The sequence below is a fragment of the Ceratotherium simum genome, chromosome 7 (assembly GCF_057802395.1).
Source record: "Ceratotherium simum simum isolate JZ-2026a chromosome 7, ASM5780239v1, whole genome shotgun sequence".
NCBI classification, from domain to species: domain Eukaryota; kingdom Metazoa; phylum Chordata; class Mammalia; order Perissodactyla; family Rhinocerotidae; genus Ceratotherium; species Ceratotherium simum.
In genome coordinates this window covers 20,081,024-20,102,445 of record NC_141906.1, presented here as the reverse complement: position 1 = coordinate 20,102,445, position 21,422 = coordinate 20,081,024, and the positions used below count along the sequence as shown (strand labels likewise).

The following is a 21,422-nucleotide window of genomic DNA, read 5'->3' as shown; positions in this document are numbered from 1 at the left end:
GCTCGGCCTTGTGGAGCCCCGCGCCCTTCGCCCCTCCCAGAGGGCCGCCTCGGCTCCCCAGCCCGGCCCCGTCCGGGCGGCGCCAGCCCGGCTCCCGGCCGTCGGGTTCGCTCATAGGCCGGCGGCGCCGCGCCCGCCTAGGCCTGGCCCCGCGCGGAGAGGGGGCGGAGCCCGCAGATTCGCGCCAAAATCGCGTAGCTGATCCCTCCCCCGCGGGCTACGTCGCGCCCTCCTTTTTTTTCAAACCCGGGGCTGGGCGGGGATTGGTGGGCCGGGCACTCACGTGGTTAACGGTCGCGGGAAGCCGCGGAGCCCGAACCTGCGGCTGGACCTGCGGAGACCCCAGCCTCGGCGCCCGCGCCGCCCCGCCTCTGCCGGACAGTCCGCGCCGCCGCCGCCGCCGCCGCCACCGCGGTCCGGAGCGCCCCGGAGCTCAGTCCGCCGCCCCGCAGGTCCGCTGCCGCGGCCACCAGGCGCGCCCAGGCGCACGTGGCGGACCCGCCCCCTGGGCCGGCCGAGCCCTGGACTCCGCGGGCCCCGGCTCTCCGGTCCTCGGCCCCGGCCCCAGGGGCGCGATGAGCTTCCTGAGTCGGCGGCAGCCGCCGCCGCCCCGCCGCGCCGGGGCCTCCTGCAGCCTGCGGCAGAAGCTGATCTTCTCGCCCTGCAGCGACTGTGAGGAGGAGGAGGAGGAAGAGGAGGAGGAGGGCAGCGGCCACAGCACCGGGGAGGACTCGGCCTTTCAGGAGCCCGACTCGCCGCTGCCGCCCGCGCGGAGTCCCACGGAGCCCGGGCCCGAGCGCCGCCGCTCGCCCGGCCCGGCCCCCGGCAGCCCCGGGGAGCTGGAGGAGGACATGCTGCTGCGGGACGCCTGCCCGGGCGCGGACGCGGCGGGCGGCGGGGCCGAGGGCGACTCGTGGGAGGAGGAGGGCTTCGGCTCCTCGTCGCCGGTCAAGTCGCCGGCGGCCGGCTACTTCCTCGGCAGCTCCTTCTCGCCGGTGCGCTGCGGCGGCCCGGGGGACGCGTCCCCGCGCGGCTACGGGGCGCGCAGGGCGGGCGACGGCCCCTGCTCGCCGCTGCCGGACCACCCGGGCACGCCGCCGCACAAGACCTTCCGCAAGCTGCGGCTCTTCGACACGCCGCACACCCCCAAGGTGAGGACGGGGCGCCCTAGCCCGCGCCGGCCGGTCTTTTAAACGGGCCGCGGCGCCGGGAGCCGAGCGCGGCGCTCGCCGGGTTCGGTTACATAACCGCCCGGCCGCACCCCCGCTCGCTCTCCCGCTCCGCGACAGAAAGTTGGCAGCCCCTCTTTTTGGCCCTGCCCAGAAGCTGTCCGTTAAGATTGTGTAACTGAACAATGGGCCTCGTCTGGAACGTCTTCATCTTTCAAAGGGGCTGATCGGCGCCGTCCAGGTGGCTGGTGATTTAACGCCCGCCGAGTCGGGGCCGCCCCGAGCGCGGCCGCCCGGAGTGTGGCACCGATAACGCGGTTTGGAGGGATGCTGGAGGGGCGCTGGCCCGGCCACCTGACACTCCCCGGCGCCGCAGCCATATGGTGCCTTTTAAACGCAATGATCGGTCCTGTAATTTGGGCGGCGCACCCCCGAGTTCGGTTGAAAAAAAACTGCATGCGCTTATCGTTTCGTGTCATGTGGCCTTTTGGGGGAAAGTCTGAGGTATGGAGGGCGACTGCGCTTCGACTTGGGAGAAAAGGCTGGCCTGCCAGGCATTTACCGTCTCAAAGACTAGTAAAAAACTCAGGGTAGCATTTAAGCCTCTTTGCAGACACAATATTTATTTGGTAAGCGTTTGTTTACACCCTTGGGTTTGCAGTGCCCAAGTCTGGTCAGCCCCAGTGTAATGATTAGGAACATCCAACTGTTAAAAACCAGCATTAGTATTGTTGCTTGGACGCTTAGGCTTTCATACGATTGATAATGTATCTTGAAGAAGTAGGAATTTAGCACCTGTTGGTAGAAGGGAAACTGAGTATGCAGATGACCACTTCTAGAACTTGAGAAGTAACAGCAGATTTTAAAGCGGACGCTTCCCGAAGTTAGGACAAGTATCGTATTTATAAGATTGATATGGAAAACGTACCTTTTTAAGTGAGTCAGCTTCAGTACCGTTAGTCATAAACCTCGGGAAGTCGTGTGCTTTTGATCGTTGCTGTTTATTAGCCGACTTGCCCGAGGCAAGATCCCTCTGGAAGTGAGGGGAGGAGTCCAGCGGAGGCGGCTTTCAAAGCCCTATTTAGATGGGGGGAGGGGAGCTTTTATGGGCTCCCTGACTGCTTTCTATTTTTAGATAGATTGAGAAGGTTTGTTAACTTTTGGCCCCTAGAATGAACTTAATTTTAGTTTGCATTCATACTCTTTTTAGGGTTAGACACCTATTTTACTTGGCTATCTTTTTCAGAGAAGGTGGTTAGTATCCAGCTTCTAACTCCTAAGTTAACCGCTGTTTATTTCGCTTGAAATATAAACAGAGGCTTGTGTGTTGCTTTGACCTACACATTCAGCCACGTGAAAGGCTTGTTGAAGGTTATGTTGAGAAGGCTGTCTGTAGGACTTGGATCCTAAAAATTTTGTTTTTCCTCTCTTAGAGTTTGCTCTCCAAAGCTCGAGGACTCGATTCTAGCTCTGTTAAACTCCGAGGTGGTTCTCTATTCATGGATACAGAAAAATCAGGAAAAAGGGAATTTGACATGCGACAGACTCCTCAAGTGAATATTAATCCTTTTACTCCAGATTCTGTGTTACTTCATTCTTCAGGACAGTGTCGTAGAAGAAAAAGAACATATTGGAATGAGTAAGTTATTTATTATTCAACAGTGTCGCTCTCCAACCACCCAAATTTAATTTCAACTGAATAACATGGAAGTTTATACTCTGAAATTTTCCCCTATTACTAGCACCTAATTCTCAGAAGAGATAGAAGGGAAGTAATCAGCTGTGGAAAAGGAGTAGTGTGAGAAAGGAAGGAATAAAAAGCCTAGATGGCTTGTAGGAAATCTGGTGTCAAAAATGAGGCACACAGGGCCAGCCCTGTGGTGCAAGCGGTTGAGTGCTGGAGCTGCGCTGCGGCAGCCCGGGGTTCGCAGGTTTGGATCCCGGGCGTGCACTGACACACAGCTTGGCAAGCCATGCTGTGGCGGCGTCCCATATAAAGTAGAGGAAGATGGGCACGGATGTTAGCCCAGGGCCAGTCTTCCTCAGCAAAAAAAAAGAGGAGTATTGGCATTGGATGTTAGCTCAGAGCTGGTCTTCCTCACACACAAAAAAAGTGAGGCACACACAGAGAGTTGATTTAGAAAGGCTTTAATTTTGTCACGTGTGGTGGTGTCGGCTTCCGGTTAATGAGCATATCTCAGCAAGGACAACATTTTCATCCTGAGGTATATCTTGTGATTACAAAATTAAATGCTTTCTTTTCTGTTTATATTCATTAAAATTCCATTTCACTGTACACCTATCAGATAAAATTTTGAATCTGTAGTTGATGTATGTCAGATATGTTAATAGAAAAGTACATAATATTTTTCAGTTCCTGTGGTGAGGACATGGAAGCCAGTGATTATGAGTTTGAAGATGAAACAAGACCTGCTAAGGTAAATAGCTTTTGTTTCTGAAATTTGATTTTCTACTTCTTAACAAGTTATCATATATACATGTTAAATAAGCACTAAAATATGATATAATTTTTAAATTTTACACATTATGCTATCACCATAGCGAAAAATGATTTTCATATCTTTGTATTATGTATATGGATACATTCTTTATTACAGAGAATTACAATTACTGAAAGCAATATGAAGTCACGGTATACAACAGAATTTCATGAGCTAGAGAAAATTGGCTCTGGAGAATTTGGTTCTGTGTTTAAGTGTGTGAAGAGGCTGGATGGGTGCATTTATGCCATTAAGCGATCAAAAAAGCCATTGGCCGGCTCTGTTGATGAGTATGTATTAAAAATTTTGTCTTTTGCCCTTTTGTTCCCTGTGGTGTTACAAACATTAGGGTTTTACATGGTCAAGTACTGAATTAAATTAATTCTTTAACTTTTGAGAAGTTATAATAATTTAATCAGATCCTTTTCATTTTGTACCATTAGTTCTTATTGGACTTGGTAAAATAAGACGAGTAGTCTGATTTTGGAGCCTAACTTAAATTTCTTATTTCTAGTAGCATCCATGAAATCACAGTAAAATGGAGTTTCATCTTTCCTGAGTTCTAGGGCCAGCAAGGTTCCTTCTTTCTAACTAACATTCTTCTTTAAGGGAAAGCTTTGGAAAAGTCTGGTACAGAGTCTTAACCCCCTGTCTCTTAAGTAAGTTGTTCTTCAGCATAATGATAGATACAGAAGTCAAGTTTCTTTTATGAAGTTTCAGATAAATTAATTCAGTTTAGGCTTGAATAAAAATGATTTACCGTTCTATTAATCTCAAATTTCTCCTAGGCAGAACGCTTTGAGAGAAGTATATGCTCATGCAGTGCTTGGACAACATTCTCATGTGGTTCGATATTTCTCTGCATGGGCAGAAGATGATCATATGCTTATACAGAATGAATATTGTAATGGTGAGTAATGTAATTGTTCCCTTGTAAACCTCTGAGCCCGAGAAGATAAACACCAAGGAAGTATTTATTTTTATCTAAAATCTTGCTCTAATTCTCTCTCTTTTATCTCTTGTAAATTCAAAAATCAGAAACCTACCATGAGTTTCAAGTGCAAGTGATGCCTACCTGAAAGTTAAGATTGAAAACCTTGTCCCTTCTACCCTGTTAGAAGAACCGTGCATAGTATTTATGCATTTATCACTATTTGAGTGCCTGTCAATCAAATTAAACTGATCTTCTTGAGAGGACAGTGGCCTTGCCATATATGTTTTGGTATCCCAGCACCTACCATACTGTGTGTGAGATACAGTAGTTAACACAGGCTCCCTGCATCTAGCTTTCCCTTTCCATTTCATTTTATGTGCTGCTAAAACTGATGTTGGTTATTCGTAAAATGACAGTGACTCTCCATTGATCCAAATTCAGCCATTTGTTCAAGGCATTCTGTAATCTTGCCCCCACTCCCATCCATCCAACCTAGTTTACCACTAGAATCCACTAAGAATTTTCTATAAAGAAGTTATTCTCTTTTAAAGGGTTCTCTAGCTGTGCCTCTTTCCCTCTTTTCCCACCAAAGCAGTGTGTATAGAGGTTCAACTTTTTTCCATTTCAGCAAGTCCTTTAAGGACCAACTTGAGTCCCTCCTTTTTCATTAAACTTCTACCAAAATCCTGATCTCAATTCTAGTTCTTAGAGACTTCTGTTATTAAATATCCAAATCTTTATATATAACTGATTTCTATTTTTGTGTATCTTCTGTGAATATTAGAGAATTTAGAATTTAGTGAACACCTGAGATAGTGAAGTTTTTTTTTTTTTGCTGAGGAGGATTCACCGTGAGCTAACATCTGTTGCCAGTCTTCCTCTTTTTGTTTGAGGAAGATTCACCCTGAGCTAACATCTGTGCTAACCTTCCTCTTTTTGTATGTAGGTCACTGCGATAGCGTGGCTGCCAACGAGTGGTATAGGTCTGCTCTCGGGAACCCAACCCCAGCCGCCGAGGCGGAGTGCGCTGACCTTAACCTCTAGGCCCCAGGGCCAGCCCCAGCAAAGATTGTTTTTATTGGTTCTCCTTATTTTTTCCTTAAACAAGACCAGCCATCTCATAGCTTTTGAATAAATAAGTGATATAGATAGTGGATTCAGGTTTTCTATATTTAAAAACAATGAACAAAACAGAAGTAAAAGATCCATTTCTCACGTCTGATGCTCATTGAGTTGTCATTTTATTAGTTCTCTACACTTGAAAGAACATAAGTGCTTGGTATACAGCATTGCTGTTAGTTTGTTTCACACAGCTCTTCTTTTTTGTTCTTTTTAAAATTTATTTATTTTGTGTGTGTTTGTGTGTGTGTGAGGAAGATCAGCCCTGAGCTAACATCCATGCCAGTCCTTTTTGCTGAGGAAGACTGGCCCTGAGCTAACATCCATGACCATCTTCCTCCACCTTATATGGGACGCCACCACAGCATGGCCTGACAAGTGGTGCGTTGGTGCACGCCCGGGATCGGAACCCTGGCCGCCAGCAGCAGAGCGTGTTCACTTAACCACTACGCCACGGGGCCGGCCCCTCACACACCTCTTGATATGTTTCTATTCGTACTATCAAAATATTTATGTAGCTGTCTCCTTTGGCCTTGTGGACTATTCTGTTTCTTAACTGTCATTTTTCAGTTATTGCATTTAATATAGTACAACTTTTTGTTGTATGTTTGCTAGGCGCCATCTCCTTTTAGTTTCTTTCTCCCTCTCACCTTATTGATGTGGCCGGCTCTCTTAACAGGTATTTCAGTAGCAGTACAGGAATCACAGATTTGTAACAACCTACCAAATACATGGTTGTGTAATTCAGATGATTTTGAGAACACTCTCTTGGGTCTTGGGTGGTGGGGGAGGAGTGAGTGGTCTTGCTACTCTTTCAGATTATAAAGACCTTGTCCTGTAATAAAGTTAGATTATAAAATAATCTTTTGAAACAGTTTACTATTTTGTAGCAGTATAAAACACTTAATATAGATCTTTAAAAAATAAATAGACCTACGTGAAACAGGGCTGCCTCTTTGTATGGTTGTTTATTCTGCTTAGATGCAAGAAAATAAGGCTGTCTAAATACATTTGTGAGCTCTTCTTTTTTTATATTTTCTCTTTTCCACTATTCCTTTTTTTTTTTTGTGAGGAAGATCAGCCCTGAGCAAACATCCATTGCTAATCCTCCTCTATTTTGCAGAGGAAGACCAGCTCTGAGCTAACATCCACGCTAATCCTCCTCTTTTTTGCAGAGGAAGACCAGCTCTGAGCTAACATCTGTTGCCAATCCTCCTCCCTTCCCCCCGCCCCAAAGCCCCAGTAGATAATTGTATGTCATAGTTACATATCCTTCTAGTTGCTGTATGTGGCACACGGCCTCAGCATGGCCGGAGAATCGGTGCGTCAGTGCTCGCCTGGGATCCGAACCCAGGCTGCCAGTAGTGGAGCCTGCGCACTTAACCGCTAAGCCACGGGCCGGCCCCCCACTATTCCTCTTTCCTCGTAAAGCTTTGAATGTCCTAATAATCGGCCTGATCTTCAGATCCAGAGTGAAAGCATTCTGCTATCATTCATTTGTATGTGTTGATTGACTGATATACTTTGAGACTGAATTTCCTTATTATCTCATACAGTCATTTGCATTTTAAGCCTTTTGTCTTGGTTTGGTGATAGACGGAAATTGCTACCCTTGATAAGCGAGTGTAGAAAAATGTGGATGGATAGGGGAGGAGAACCTGAAATACCAGACGAGTGTTTGCTCTTCTCGCCTCTCTTGCCCTTTCAGCAGTGAGCTGGAAGGAACTGGCCTGGCTATGGTTGCTAGACCCGCTAAAAAGCAGCCGTATTCTTTCTTGTTACACTTGATCCAGGACTTCAAGCCCGCCTGTCTGACAGGCTTACTGACCTGCTCCCTTCTAGAGTCCTCTTTTTCCCGAAGTTCAAGATTTGTACAAGTTAAGTATGGAGAACATACTTAAGCCTAAGATATCCAGGTGTGTGATTTATTTTTATTTTTAAAACGCATTTGACATTTTATTATTCAGTCTTGTTCAAATTGCAGGACCTCTTTACCTGACTAACATACCATTGACCTTCCTGATTTTATTACCCTAGCTCTGATTTTGTTATTCCTGACTAAACTTTAAACAGAGATGGTTTTTCTTTGACACAACACCTCATTTCCTCTGAGATAAAGTATAAACTTATAAAGTTTTTAATAAAAGTTATAAAGTATAGACTTACTAACAAATTAGCTGATTGGTTTGACTGATTCTATAAAAGCAGGTTATGTTCTCGTTCAAAGTAAGAGTAGTGTAAATTAAAACCATACTAAGATACTGGTGTTTTTTTTTTTTTTTTTTTTAAAGATTTTATTTTATTTATTTTTCCCTCAAAGCCCCAGTACATAGCTGTCTGTCATAGCTGCACATCCTTCTAGTTGCTGTATGTGGGACGCGGCCTCAGCATGGCTGGAGGAGCGGTGCCTCGGTGCGCACCCGGGATCCGAACCCGGGCCGCCGGCAGCGGAGAGCACGCACTCAACCGCTAAGCCACGGGGCCGGCCCAAGATACTGGTTTTTACCTATAAAATTTATAGACTCTCTGGTCAAGGGTGTGGGAAACAGGTGTTCTCGCATATTACAGCCTGCTCTTTGGGGGACAATGTGTGTCTGCATGTGGAGCCACCCTGGTTTGTTTTCCAAAGCCCCAGATTCCCATAGGGCTCATGCTAGTGGAGTTTAGGTACTAGCCATTTTGAAATCAGAAACTGAATGCGCCGTGATTTATGTGAACTTTCAGAGGCAATTAAATTTTGGCAGTGATTGTGTGAATGCTAACCCTAAGCCCTTTTTGCCGAAGGATAATCGGAGAAATGGCCCTCTCAGCTACAGAAATTTATTCTGTATGTAATAAAATAGTATTACACACACAGACATACATACACACACACACACACAATGCATGTATATATTACATTGACCCAGCAATTTGTTTCTAGGAAATATACTAAGTATGTTTGAAATGACCAATGTACAAAGTTATTCCTTAGACCATAGTATATAGTAGCACAGGCTTGAAAATTATTTTAAAATGTCCATCAATTAGGGGATTGGTGAATGCGTTATCGTTCAACTATACAGTGGAATTCTGTGGAGACACAAGAAAGGGGTAGTCTTTCTATATTGGTAAAGAACAATCTTCAAGATAATGAAAATATGTTATCATGTGGCCAGCCTGGTGGCATTGTGGTTAAGTTTGCACGCTCTGCTTCGGTGGCCCAGGGTTCACAGGTTCGGACTCCGGGCACACACCTACACACCGCTTATCAAGCCATGCTGTGGCAGGTGTCCTACATATAAAGTAGAGGAAGATGTGCGTGAATATTAGCCCAGGGCCAATCTTGCTTAGCAAAAAGAGGAGGATTGGCAACAGATGTTAGCTCAGGGCTGATCTTTCTCACCAAAAAAAAGAAAAAAGAAAATATGTTACCATTTTTGTAAAAAGGAGTTGAAAAGAATACGTAAGAAACTGATAACAGTGGTTTACTCTGGGAAAGAGAACCAGGTGAGTTGCTGGGGTATGTGAATGGGACAGAGACTTTACATTATATTTTGTACCCGTGTGTGTGTATTACCTATTGAAAGAATAAATAAAATTTTGATTTCACAAGCAGGTTGAAGGGAATAGGTCCTATAAAATGTCACTTTCTTGGGTGAGTCTGTGGTCATTCAGTAAAGATGGAAGGAAGAAAAGTAATATTTCAGAAAGAAGAAAATGCTAACTTTTCCCTTGTTTGTTAGGTGGAAGTTTAGCTGATGCCATAAGTGAAAACTACAGAAGCATGAGTTACTTTACAGAAGTGGATTTGAAGGATCTCCTTTTGCAGGTTGGCCGGGGCTTGAGGTATATTCATTCAATGTCTTTGGTTCACATGGATATAAAGCCTAGTAAGTATTATGGAGTCTCTGACCTGTGTTCTTTAGAGTTATAGAGAATAAATCACTTCATGAAAACATATATGTTTTACTATGTTTTTTCATTGTTAGTTTTAAGAGACCTTTGACCCACTTATTAGTATTGTTTTGTGATTTCCATTTACCTCTTTCCTTGTTGCCCCAAAAGATTCGAGATAATAAACTCATTTTTATTAAAAGCTGGAAAAAATTTGCTGCAGCTTATGGGAGCCACATAGTCTCGAAGTGGGACTCTGATGGGGAGATAAGAACGTGTGTTTAAAGCCTTTTCTTCTAGGCTGTAGAACCATAATTATAAATTAATGCCGGTGCTGCTAATAGGGTTATTAGCATAAAATGAGAAATGGGAAAAATTTTTGAAAACTTAAGTGCTATACGAACGTGGTATTTCTAGTCTGTAAAAGAAATAGTAAAATTGTTACTGTATGACTCAGAAAACAAAATGATTATAACTGCATGAAAAGGTTGTGAGTGAATCGGAGCTGGAGAGTATAGGAATAAAGTCGTTTTATTTTTTCTCTTTACACTTAGATCATTTTTCACCTAAAAAAAATTGATTGATTTTTATAACATGAATGGCTCCAGTAGACTGACTGTACTATGACTCAGAACAACCTCAAAGTATTCTTTCAAAGGCTTATAAGATTTTAAATGGAAGGAGCAGTGACACCAATCAAGGTGTAGGCCTACATAATTTTAGCTCAAATTGAAACAAAATTTTATTACAGAAGCAATAATAAGTACATTATAAAAATATTTAAAAATGTACACAAGCCAGACTAAAAACAAAAAAATTAAATCCCGCTCTTCTATTAATCTTTGGAACTACAGTTATAAAATAATGTCACTGCTGCCAGCAGAGTTACTAGAATAAACTGAGATGTGAAAATGCTTTGAAAACTTAAGTTGCTGTACTATAAAATAACATGGAAATGCTACTGTATTATTCAGAAAACAAAATGGCACGTGCATTATGATTATCTTGCATTGAAAAAAGGATGCAGGTGAATCTTAGAATAATATCTTCATACAAATCCCTCTCATTTTATCAAAATAATGTTATAATGTACATACTGTTTTATAACTTTTTTTAAGTCAACTACCTCTACCTTTCCATTTCAGTAAATTTTCATCTCATTTAATATCCAGATCATATTAAAATTTTTCCCAGTTGACCCAAGTCCTTAACAGTTGATTTGTCCAAACTAGTATCCATTTCAGGACCATGCGTTACATCCGGTTATATCCATTTTTCTTTTTTAGGTTTTACTCTTCCCCTATTTTTAAAAAATAATAATAATACAGACCTTGTCTTGCAAAATGTCCTTTCTTCTGGATTTGACTGGTTGCTTCCTTGCATCATTTAGCTTATTCCTTTTTCCCCTATATTTCCTATAAATTGGAAGTTATAACTAACAGGCTGATGAATTCAAGTTAAACATTTTAGGCTAGATGTTTTTAAGTTGAATTTTTTTTTTTTAGTTATTTTATTTATTTATTTTTGTGAGGAAGATCAGCCTTGAGCTAACATCTGTGCTAATCCTCCTCTTTTTGCTGAGGAAGACCAGCTCTGAGCTAACATCTATTACCAATCCTCCTTTTTTTTCCCCCAAAGCCCCAGTAGATAGTTTATGTCATAGTTGCACATCCGTCTAGTTGTCATATGTGGGACTCAGCCTCAGCATGACCAGAGAAGCGATGCATCGGTGCATGCCTGGGATCTGAACCCGGGCTGCCAGTAGTGGAGCTCACGCACTTAACCGCCAAGCCACGGGGCCGGCCCTAAGTTGAATTTAATTAGTTTTTTTCTTTTTTTTTTTAAATTTTTATTTATTTTTTTTTTTCCCCCAAAGCCCCAGTAGATAGTTGTATGTGATAGTTGCACAGCCTTCTAGTGGCTGTATGTGGGACGCGGCCTCAGCATGGCCGGAGAATCAGTGCGTCGGTGCGCGCCCGGGATCCAAACCCAGGCCGCCAGCAGTGGAGCGCGAGCACTTAACCGCTAAGCCACGGGGCCGGCCCTAATTAGTTTTTTTCTTTAATCTATGGAAATGTGTGTGATTCGTGGGAGTTAAAGTCATTTTACAGAAGTTATTTTAATTCTATGGGTTATGTGAGGAATTTCTTATCTGTACATTAACAACTCACTAAAATTTTTATTTTCAAAAAATATATATATATGTTTGGACTGATGGCAATAAATGCGAATTAGTAAAGTTAGCCTGTATTCACTCATATCTTGTATTAAGTGTCAGACAAACATAGTAGTCCCTTATATTACAAGTACAAAAGCTGAAACTATTAAAGCTTGTGAAGTTTAAAAATTTCAAATTTACAAATACTACCATAAAATAAGTTGTCCTATAAATCAAGCAAAACTGGAAAAATGACTCCAGTGATTATAACATTTATAAATTCAGTACTATATTGATAAAACTACTAAAATGAAATCTGCCACTAAAATTTATGTTAATCATGAGTGTACCTGAATTTGAAGAAAGTGTGTGTGCAGTGGAAATAGTGAACCAGGAAGCCACATAGGCATGTAGATGCTATATGGTCAGCCAAACTCAATAGCTATATGACTCATTCTTTATTCTTTTCACACCAGCTTTGTAGCATTAGATTAAAATTTGTGTTTTGGCAGCATCACAAATTGGTACATTATTGCCTTTTGTGTTGTTTCTAAGTAATTAAAACTGCTGAAGATCAATGTGTAGATGACAAGTGTCTAATGCAGTGGTTTCCAAGTGTTCAAGGACCAGTGCTGGGTCAGAAAATACATTCCTGGAAAATATTGCCTCAGTTCCTATCCCCTGAGATTCTTATTCTCATTGGGTTTGGGGTAGAACATATGAGAATCCATGTATTTAAAAAAGCTTTCTGGATGATTCTGATGTATGGCCTTGTTTGTGAACTTTGGTTATAATGTTAATTGACTTAACATAAATAACTGTTTGACAGGCAATATTTTCATATCTCGAACCTCAATCCCAAATGCTGCTTCTGAAGAAGGAGATGAAGATGACTGGGTGTCCAACAAAGTTATGTTTAAAATAGGTAAGGAGAGATAACCAGGTTATTACCTTAAAATAGAGAGAGAGGCTGTTTTGTTTTAACTCTTGACTGTGTTTTTTTCAATACTTGTAGGTGATCTCGGACATGTAACAAGGATCTCTAGTCCCCAAGTTGAAGAGGGTGATAGCCGTTTTCTTGCAAATGAAGTTTTGCAGGAGGTGATTTTTCTCCTTTAATAATGCTGTTTGCTCTGTAACACTTATCAGTTGGTAGAAGAATATAAATGCCAATGTATTAAAATTTTAAGCTAATAACTAGTGGAATGGTAATACAAAATAAAAAGTCTAAACCATCAGCTGGGGGTATTTAATCTAGCAAAAGTCAGTGAAGGCAAGGATTTATAATATTCAATAGGGGTGGAGTTGTGGTAAAAGAGAAGTTCCCATACACTACTGGTGGAACTTTAAAATGGCGTAGCCTTTTTGAAGATCAAAGTATTAGTATCTGTCAACATTTTAAAATCACGTACCCTTTGACCCAGAATTTCAATTTCTAGGAGTCTCTCTTACAGAAATAGTCACAGAGAAACAAATTGAGAACAGTGTAAATAAGTATTTAGCAATAAGGGAATGATTAAGTAAATTACAGCACATAGTTAATAGTACTGTTTCAAAAAGTGTGACAAAATATTTCTTGATAAGAGTTTCAAATGAAATTAGAACAAGTAGAACAAATAAATTGTATGATCTCATTTTTCTTTTTATATGTATATTTGTAACTTGTCAATGTATGTATGTTCTGTGTTTTCATATGAATGCACCTAGAGGGCTAGGAGTTTCTTCTGAGAGTTGAATTGGGCTGGTGATAAGGAAGAGACATGCACTTTTAGAAATGTGTTTACCACTCCCCCCACCCCAAAGTGTGTATTACTTTGTAATCAAAAAAAAAAAAAACTCCCTAGTGGTTAAAGTTCAGCACTCTCACCGCTTCAGCGGCCCGGGTTCATTTCCGTCGAGTAACCACACCACCCGTCTGTCAGTTGCCATACTGTAGTGGCGGCTCACATAGAAGAGCTAGAAGGACTTATAACTAGGATATACAACCATGCACTGCGGCTTTGGGGAGGAAAAAGGAAAGAAAAAAATCTCCCCAAATTTAGCTTGTTCTCTGAATAGATCCTAAACTTAAATCAGGCATTGGACATTTTAATTTAGTCATATTTCTCACCTAAATTATCACTGAGGTATAATCTTAACTTTATTTTGACCACTTTTATATTCCCTTAAAAATTTTTTTTTTAATTTTACAGAACTATACCCATCTACCAAAAGCGGATATTTTTGCCCTTGCTCTCACAGTGGTATGTGCTGCAGGTGCTGAACCTCTTCCCAGAAATGGAGACCAATGGCACGAAATCAGACAGGGTAGATTACCTCGGATTCCACAAGTGCTTTCCCAAGAATTTACAGAGTTGCTAAAAGTGAGCATTTTATATATGAAGCGCTTAATTGACACAGTTCAATATTTTACTAAATCGCATGTCTTTACCTTAATTTTACTTCTCTTTTTAAGGTTATGATTCATCCAGATCCAGAGAGAAGACCTTCAGCAATGGCACTGGTAAAGCATTCAGTATTGCTCTCGGCTTCTAGAAAGAGTGCAGAACAGTTACGAATAGAATTGAATGCTGAAAAGTTCAAAAATTCACTTTTGCAGAAGTAAGTGAAGGTTGTTTTGTTTTGTTTTTAGTTTCTCATTTTCATTAATTCTCAAATTTTAATGAGAGATGATTTAGGCTTTCTGTCAGTGAAGGTTTGCATGTTATACAGTTAAGGTTTGGGGACTTCTCCCTTAAATTAGTATTTGACCTATAAATTTGTGTTGTTTCAAAATTGTCAACTTAAAAAGTTTTAAGACTAGCATATATTTTAAGTGGTGATAATCCCCAAACCCTAAATTGTAGCAAAAGCTAAGTGAGCCAGTATCTGTCTTTTCCCTCTGAACTCACACATAAATTAACGTTTTCCTTGAAACATTCTGTTCTACTTATTTTTATGAAGGGATGAAATTAATGTTGGTTAGGTTAGCAGATGATTCTCATATTTGATTGATCTGAATGACCTTTCACATTTTTCAGAAAACTTGTTGGAATGATGATTCTAATTCATTTGCTTTATTGCTACCATTTTGATTCTAACCTAATAAAACTGACTTGAAATATTAAAAGGTTTATTTGCCACTAGTTTGATAGCAATCATAGTTCATACAAATAGGAAGTAGAATCCTCCTTTCATCTCTACTATATAAAGATATTTTCACAATATGAATTAGAGTTCTATTTGAAATTTTTTTTTAAGACCCAAAGTCATTACTAGCATCTTTATTACTTGTGTCCAAGTGTATATGATATTTTAATTCTGAAAGCACAAAATAAAACCATTTCATAAATTTAAGTTGTTTGAGCAGAAGCTAGTTTCATATTGTATTTTTCCTTTTGTCAGTTGCATCTTACAATAACGATGGCATGCAAAAATCTCCCAACTGATAATATGGTTTGTGTTTGGCCTCTTAAGATCCCTTCCTAAAATTAATACAGTAGGTAAAAAGTCTTGTTTCCTATTTTTCTGTTCTTAGAGAACTCAAGAAAGCCCAGATGGCAAAAGCTGCAGCTGAGGAAAGAGCACTCTTCACTGACCGGATGGCCACTAGGTCCACCACCCAGAGTAATAGAACATCTCGACTTATTGGAAAGAAAATGAACCGCTCTGTCAGCCTTACCATATATTGAGCTACTCATTTCCCACTTCCCCAAAAAACTGTGACAAGAGGAAGCTAGGTTGAAATCACTGCTGGAATCCACTTTGCAATTACTTTCTCAATTGGTGTCAGTAGTTTTACTGAAATACCTTTTAGGACTTGTGTGTGTGAATTACAGTTGAAAGCTGTATTTTGACCATTGGTATGTCAGGCTTTTGGCTAGTCTTAGCAGTCTCTCTTCTGTAGGATGTCAGTCACTGTTGGATGTTACACCGGCCTTTCCAGGGTGAACCACTGTGGTGGTGTGCTGCTTACAATTTGCTGTTGCATTGTCATCAAAGGTATCTTTACCTATAGTGACCTGTACAAAGGACTCAAGGGCTTGATTACAAACATTTTCTCCCTTTGAAAAGGGAAATGCTAAGAGACTCAGTACTACTCAGCTTTCAGTGTACCTGTGTCAATCTTATATTTCTTTTTTTTATTGTGAATTATACTTTTATATCCAACTGGGAGCACTTTGTAGGCATTGCATGAACCATGGAATGATAATTCTGTGGAAGTATTGCCTTGTGAATTTGCTGCTATTTTAGTTTTGTCTTTGCTGTAAAATTGTAGCATTAAACAATCATTGTTGTTAATAGGCTTTCTTTTGAAAACAATTATGTGAAATATATAGCTGCTCTTGATGAAAAGCAGCTATTTGCCTTGTTTTCTTTGAACTTTGAAGCTAGTGCATTGGAGAAATGCACCTTTTTTCCCCCTTTGGAATGCTGTATTAATGTAGTATAATTATTGCTGGTTTTGTAATTTTTCCTGATAATGCCCTTCCCTGACTCCTTTTTAAAATGTTTCTTCCCGCTGCCCAAGTTTTGTACTTGATTGTATTATTAGTCTGTTTTTGAATGTTTTGCCCAGTTTTTCAATATTTGTGTATATAAACTAATCTTGGTGATACTGTACATAGCTGTTTGAAATGCCAGAATGACTTCTGACTATTCCAAGCTTTTCACAAAATATATTTTATCTGTGATTAGCCATTTGACTAATAATACTGGCTAACAGATATTGCAAAAAAAGAAAAGAATTTGTCTATTGTTTGTTTTCCTATTTTGGTTTAAAACATGTTTGCACTTGTCTCTTTGACTTGTGTTTTATTAACATTGATTGGCATATTAAAAGTCACTCTGAGCTTACCTTAATTGTCTAAATCTTTGTACCACACCTATTTTCTACTACTTTATCTCCATTATCACTGCATTAGAGTATAATATATATAAAGTACTAAAAGCAAAGGGCACATTTTTGATAGAATATGAAACATTGATTATTTACTGATGAGCTTTAGTCCACATTAGTTACATTTAGGGATTCAAGAGAAATTTACCCATCAACCTTGAATTTTTTTGTCATTATATAAAATATTTTTATGTCACATTGTATGTTATGCATTTGATCTGCTAGAAATGTAGTAGAATGTAGTTTAAAATAGCTTTAGATTATTAAGTGAGTATAATAGATATGACATAACTTTAATTTGAACTCAGTTGCAGAAGAGAGCTTTAAATTTTTTATGGCTGAGTAGTATTCCATTGTATATATATATATATATATACCACATCTTGATCCAATCATCAGTCGAGGGACACTTGGGTTGTTTCCACTTCTTGGCTATAGTGAATAATGCAATGAACATAGGGGTGCATAAGCCTCTTTGGATTGTTGATTTCAGTTTCTTTGGATAGATTCCCAGTAATGGGATAGCTGGATCATAGGGTATTTCTGTTTTTAATTCTTTGAGGAATCTCCATACCGTTTTCCATAGAGGCTGCACCAGTTTGCATTCCCACCAGCTGTGTATGAGGGTTCCTGTTTCTCCACATTGTCTCCAACATTTGTTGTTTTTTGTCTTGGTGATTATAGCCATTCTAATGGGTGTGAGGTGATATCTTAGTGTTGTTTTGATTTGCATTTCAAAGTGGGGAGGGTTTTAACTCTTAAAGTAATCTGGATTTTAAGAATTGAGAGTGCAAATTTAAGTGATAAACAGTGCTAATTCTCCGAGACATCTTTTTCTCATGTAGATTTAGAACCAGAGAGGAAGCGATGAAGGCCTTTGAGCAGATAAAAATGGATGTTGCAAGACCCTTGTGCCTTTTGATCATGGGTACATCATTTCTCTTGATTAGGGTCTGTTTCTCCCTGCTATAAACATTTCTAATAAGCTTGATTATTTTAGCTTTTAAGCCTATGGCACATTGAAAAGCACAATTTAGAGGTGTGAGAGGAATTGGTGCACAGATAAATTAGATATAAAAGCTGATAGGTGTAGATGACAGAAAACCTAAAAAGCTTCATAGGCTGGAGCAGGTAACTCACATTTCAGTAGGCACTGAAGACAAAGCTATAAAAAGTATAATGATTGGTGTTCATTAGGATCATTCTAAGGCATTAAGGTGCATTTTTCTAGTGCACTGGCTTCAAAGAAAAAAAATCAGGTGTTTTTCATCAAAATTTGCAGTAAATTTTTCATGTATTGTTTAAGAATATTAGATTAAGCAGGAAAAAAACCTGGTTTTCAAAGAGGAAAGTGTTAAGCCATCTGAAAGCTGATATGAGAGGCTCATATTCAACACAGGATACTTATATTGAGTGCCTTCTATGTGCTAACTGGTAGACAAAAGGCCAGTGAGAAAGTCTGCCCACTAGGGACTCAGGATAAAATAGAGGAGACCCATTAAACATAAAATGGCAATAAAATGTGGTAAGTGCTATGTTGGAGGGATTCTGCAAGGTAGGGTGATGGCTCAAAGGACAATTACATATCTTGGGAAGATGCTAGTGGTAGATTACAGAATGGACCCTGGAGAGTTATGTTTAGACTGGTTTCAAACCCATTGAACTAACTCCGGTTAAGAGTAAGGAAGGCCTGGACCAGGACCCTGCTGTGGATGGAAGCTAGGGGGTGGGGATTTCATTAGATGGGAACACTTCACCTTGAACAGTTTTTGTTTGTTTTTATAACAGAATGAGAACTTAGCATAACATCAAGATTGGAGGAAGCTACAAGTGCTAATATTGAAGCATTGAAGAACTTTTCAGAAAATTTAATTAAAAGGCAGAGGCCTGTTGTCTGAGACAACTATTTAACATTGATAAAACTACTTTTTTGGAAAACTGACTTTAGTGAGGAAGAAAAATTTACAATATTGACTATGCAGTTGGATAGGAGGAATCACATATTGCAGTTGACTACAAATTGAAACTTGCCTTACCTTTAACTTTATCTTGCCAAGAATCCAAGGCAGTTCCCCTAATGACTTTTGAAGAGCCAGTTTTCAAGCTTTGATTTTCACTCTGTTCCAGAGGTCAAGAAATAATGGCAATTAAAAAATTGATAACAACTGGGTTTGGGTGACGCTTTGGGCTGTCTCCTAATTCTTAAGCAGCAGCATCCTGACATTAGAGTAGTGTTTCTTCCTCCCCAATTCATCTCCACAAAGCATCTCACTGAATTTAGTCAACAGATCAAATAAGTTGTTGCATCCTTAAAGTATTTTTATTTGTGAAAAAATTAAAGACCAATTAAAGCAATCAACAAGGAGGATGGATCAAAAAATTTTGGAAGTGTTTTAGATACTGTGAAAATCACAAGTGAAGCCTGGAACTAGGAATTTGGAGAAAACTGCTTCATTCAGTATTTTGGAGGCATTTGTATAACTGCAAAAAGCATCACTGAAACTGATTGACATTGCAGAGTGAGTGGATCTAGAAGTTTCTCCTGCAAACGTGGTTGTATGGCTAGAAATCTCTCAGAAGCTCAGCAAAATAGATTTTTATAAAAATGGAAGAGTAAGACGTCATTGAAACGTCCCTCTCCCAACATTTAGCTTTCAAAAACTTTGAGAGGCGTTCATCTGAACATTATTGGACTTTTTTTTATTCTGTGGCAGATGACCCTAATTTTCAATGCACTTCAAAGGTCTCTGGAGTAAAGAAAAATATCTGTGTATGCTCTAGGAAGATTTACCGGGAAAAGATCGCATGTTCTGTCCAAACTTCATTCAACTAAGAGAAACCTCGGCCAGTCCAGCCCATGAAGAAAAATACCTCAAAGGAACATTTATATCATAGTTCATATTGTTTAATTTTATATGGTTAATAAATACTTTAAATAAATATTATTTGTTTTGAGTTTTGACATTTTTATGGTATGAAATGGATTTCCAGGTGGGAATTCCAATTTATGCCTACTAATCCATTATGCCAATGGGAAATAGAGGTTCAGTGTACAGCGACTCCACTTAGGGTGATTATCCAGGAGAGGAGTCACCTTTTTGCAGAGGAGACTGTGGAGGCTCAGGTGAGTTAAATAACTTAGGAACTCAGTTTGGTAAGTAGGAGAGCCAGAATTCCAACTCAGATTGATACCAAACCAAGTGGGATCGCCTCCTGGTGAGTTAAATGAGACTCTACACCAGTGGAAGTTGTCTCACAAAGTAAAGTGTATTTGCAGCAAATAGGAGGCCATGAGGAATCATTTCCAAAGTCATGGCATCCCTGAACAAAGGGAAGTAGGAACTTTTATTTGGTTGGGGAATGAATATTCAAAAGGGAGAGGCAGGTATGCTGCAGATTATGGTAATGAGGCTTAATCTCCTCCTGAAGAGATCTTTGCATTAAAAATGAGGCAAGGTCATGGGGGTAGCTCTTGTAGGGAGGCTTGGTTAGCTTCAGGGTGGTTGCTGGTTGTGCCTCCTTAACATAAAAAAACAACTTGGAAAATCAGTTAAATGCTTCCAAACCCACCCTTGAGTTCCTCAGGGCACTAGTCAGTGACAAACTCCCCCTCTAGTTTTATCCTGCTCATTTTTTTTTTTTTTTGTGAGGAAGATCAGCCCTCAGCTAACATCCATGCTAATCCTCTTTTTGCTGAGGAAGATGGACTCTGAGCTAGCATCTATTGCCAATCCTCCTCCTTTTTCTCCCCAAAGCCCCAGTAGATAGTTGTATGTCATAGTTGCACATCCTTCTAGTTGCTGTATGTGGGACGCGGCCTCAGCATGGCAGGAGAAGCGGTGTGTTGGTGCATGCCCGGGATCCGAACCTGGACCGCCAGTAGCAGAGCTTGCGCTCTTAACCGCTAAGCCACGGGGCCTGCCCATATCCTGCTCCTCATTCTTGAGGGGCATAGGTCGAAGGTCCATCTTCTGTAACTGCTTTCTGATGAGCATGGGTGCTGTAGGGACCAGTAGAGGAGCAGAATTTACAGCTAATCTTCAAATGGGTTTTCGGGTCACCAGAGGCATAGCCCTGGATTGTTCGTAACAACTATTTGTAATTTTATAGCCTCTGTGTGTTTAGGATCTGGGCATACTTGCTCCCCTTCCCCACTCCAGATTCCACTAGCTCTTTATAGTCTAGCTACTGGGTTGTCCATTTCTCTGATGGACGTAGTCTTGCTGCCCAGGAACCTGCAACCTCCTTGTATGGGGTTAGTTAGGATCCAGGGCAAAGCCTGGGGTGAATAGCCATTCATTACTTATCTGCATAGTGTCACCAAAACAAGAGTTTCACATCAGAGAGTGGGTTGCAGGAAAACTCAGTCATCAATTGTCTGTGATGATCTCTCTTGATATTTAGGCGTGGGTGCCTTTTTAACCCGTGTGTGATGGATCCAAGGGGTGACTCCTCTGGGGATATCTGATGATAAGGGGCCTAGGTCATTCCATCTCATTGAACCAGTCTCTTAATAAGTTGGTGATGCAGGTGGGCTTCCAAAGTTAGGCCTGGGCTCAGAGGACAGCCAGCTAAGAAGATTTCTAGATGTCAGTGTCAAAGCATCTTTTGCAGCTTAAAATGTCTCTGATGATGTCATCGGGTGTTCAAGTATCCTTTCTGAGTGGCTTATGTAGCAACAGACATGAATCTCTCTTAAGTTTATATCAAGTCCTCCAGCTTCAGTTTGCAAGGCTTCAGGGAAAAGAGCAGGTTCAGTTCTCAGTGGTTTCAAATGAAAACGACA

The 21,422-nt window shown here is 40.7% G+C and overlaps 1 protein-coding gene and 1 long non-coding RNA gene across 3 annotated transcripts in view; one reads left to right on the top strand and one right to left on the bottom strand.

Annotated features, from left to right (window-relative positions):
- Positions 1 to 21,422, bottom strand: part of LOC147916561 (uncharacterized) — a 38,188-nt gene that overhangs the window by 9,487 nt on the left and 7,279 nt on the right. The window contains exon 2 of the long non-coding RNA XR_015552667.1: positions 14,189 to 18,754. This is a non-coding gene — a long non-coding RNA (uncharacterized LOC147916561). The remainder of the gene's footprint in view (positions 1 to 14,188; positions 18,755 to 21,422) is intronic.
- On the top strand, positions 309 to 19,576 carry WEE1 (WEE1 G2 checkpoint kinase). 2 transcript variants are annotated; one of them, XM_087433233.1, is made up of 12 exons: positions 309 to 1,151; positions 2,603 to 2,808; positions 3,544 to 3,607; positions 3,788 to 3,960; positions 4,459 to 4,580; positions 9,449 to 9,595; positions 12,587 to 12,682; positions 12,773 to 12,858; positions 13,950 to 14,120; positions 14,213 to 14,358; positions 15,275 to 15,363; positions 19,351 to 19,576. In XM_087433233.1, the coding sequence occupies exons 1-12, from the start codon at positions 576 to 578 to the stop codon at positions 19,467 to 19,469; spliced, it is 1,995 nt and encodes a 664-aa protein (XP_087289359.1). In that variant the 5' UTR covers positions 309 to 575; the 3' UTR covers positions 19,470 to 19,576. The 2 variants fall into 2 exon arrangements, with proteins under 2 accessions (XP_087289359.1, XP_004418479.1); XM_004418422.3 differs by lacking the exon at positions 19,351 to 19,576 and having other exon boundaries at positions 315 to 1,151; positions 15,275 to 16,593.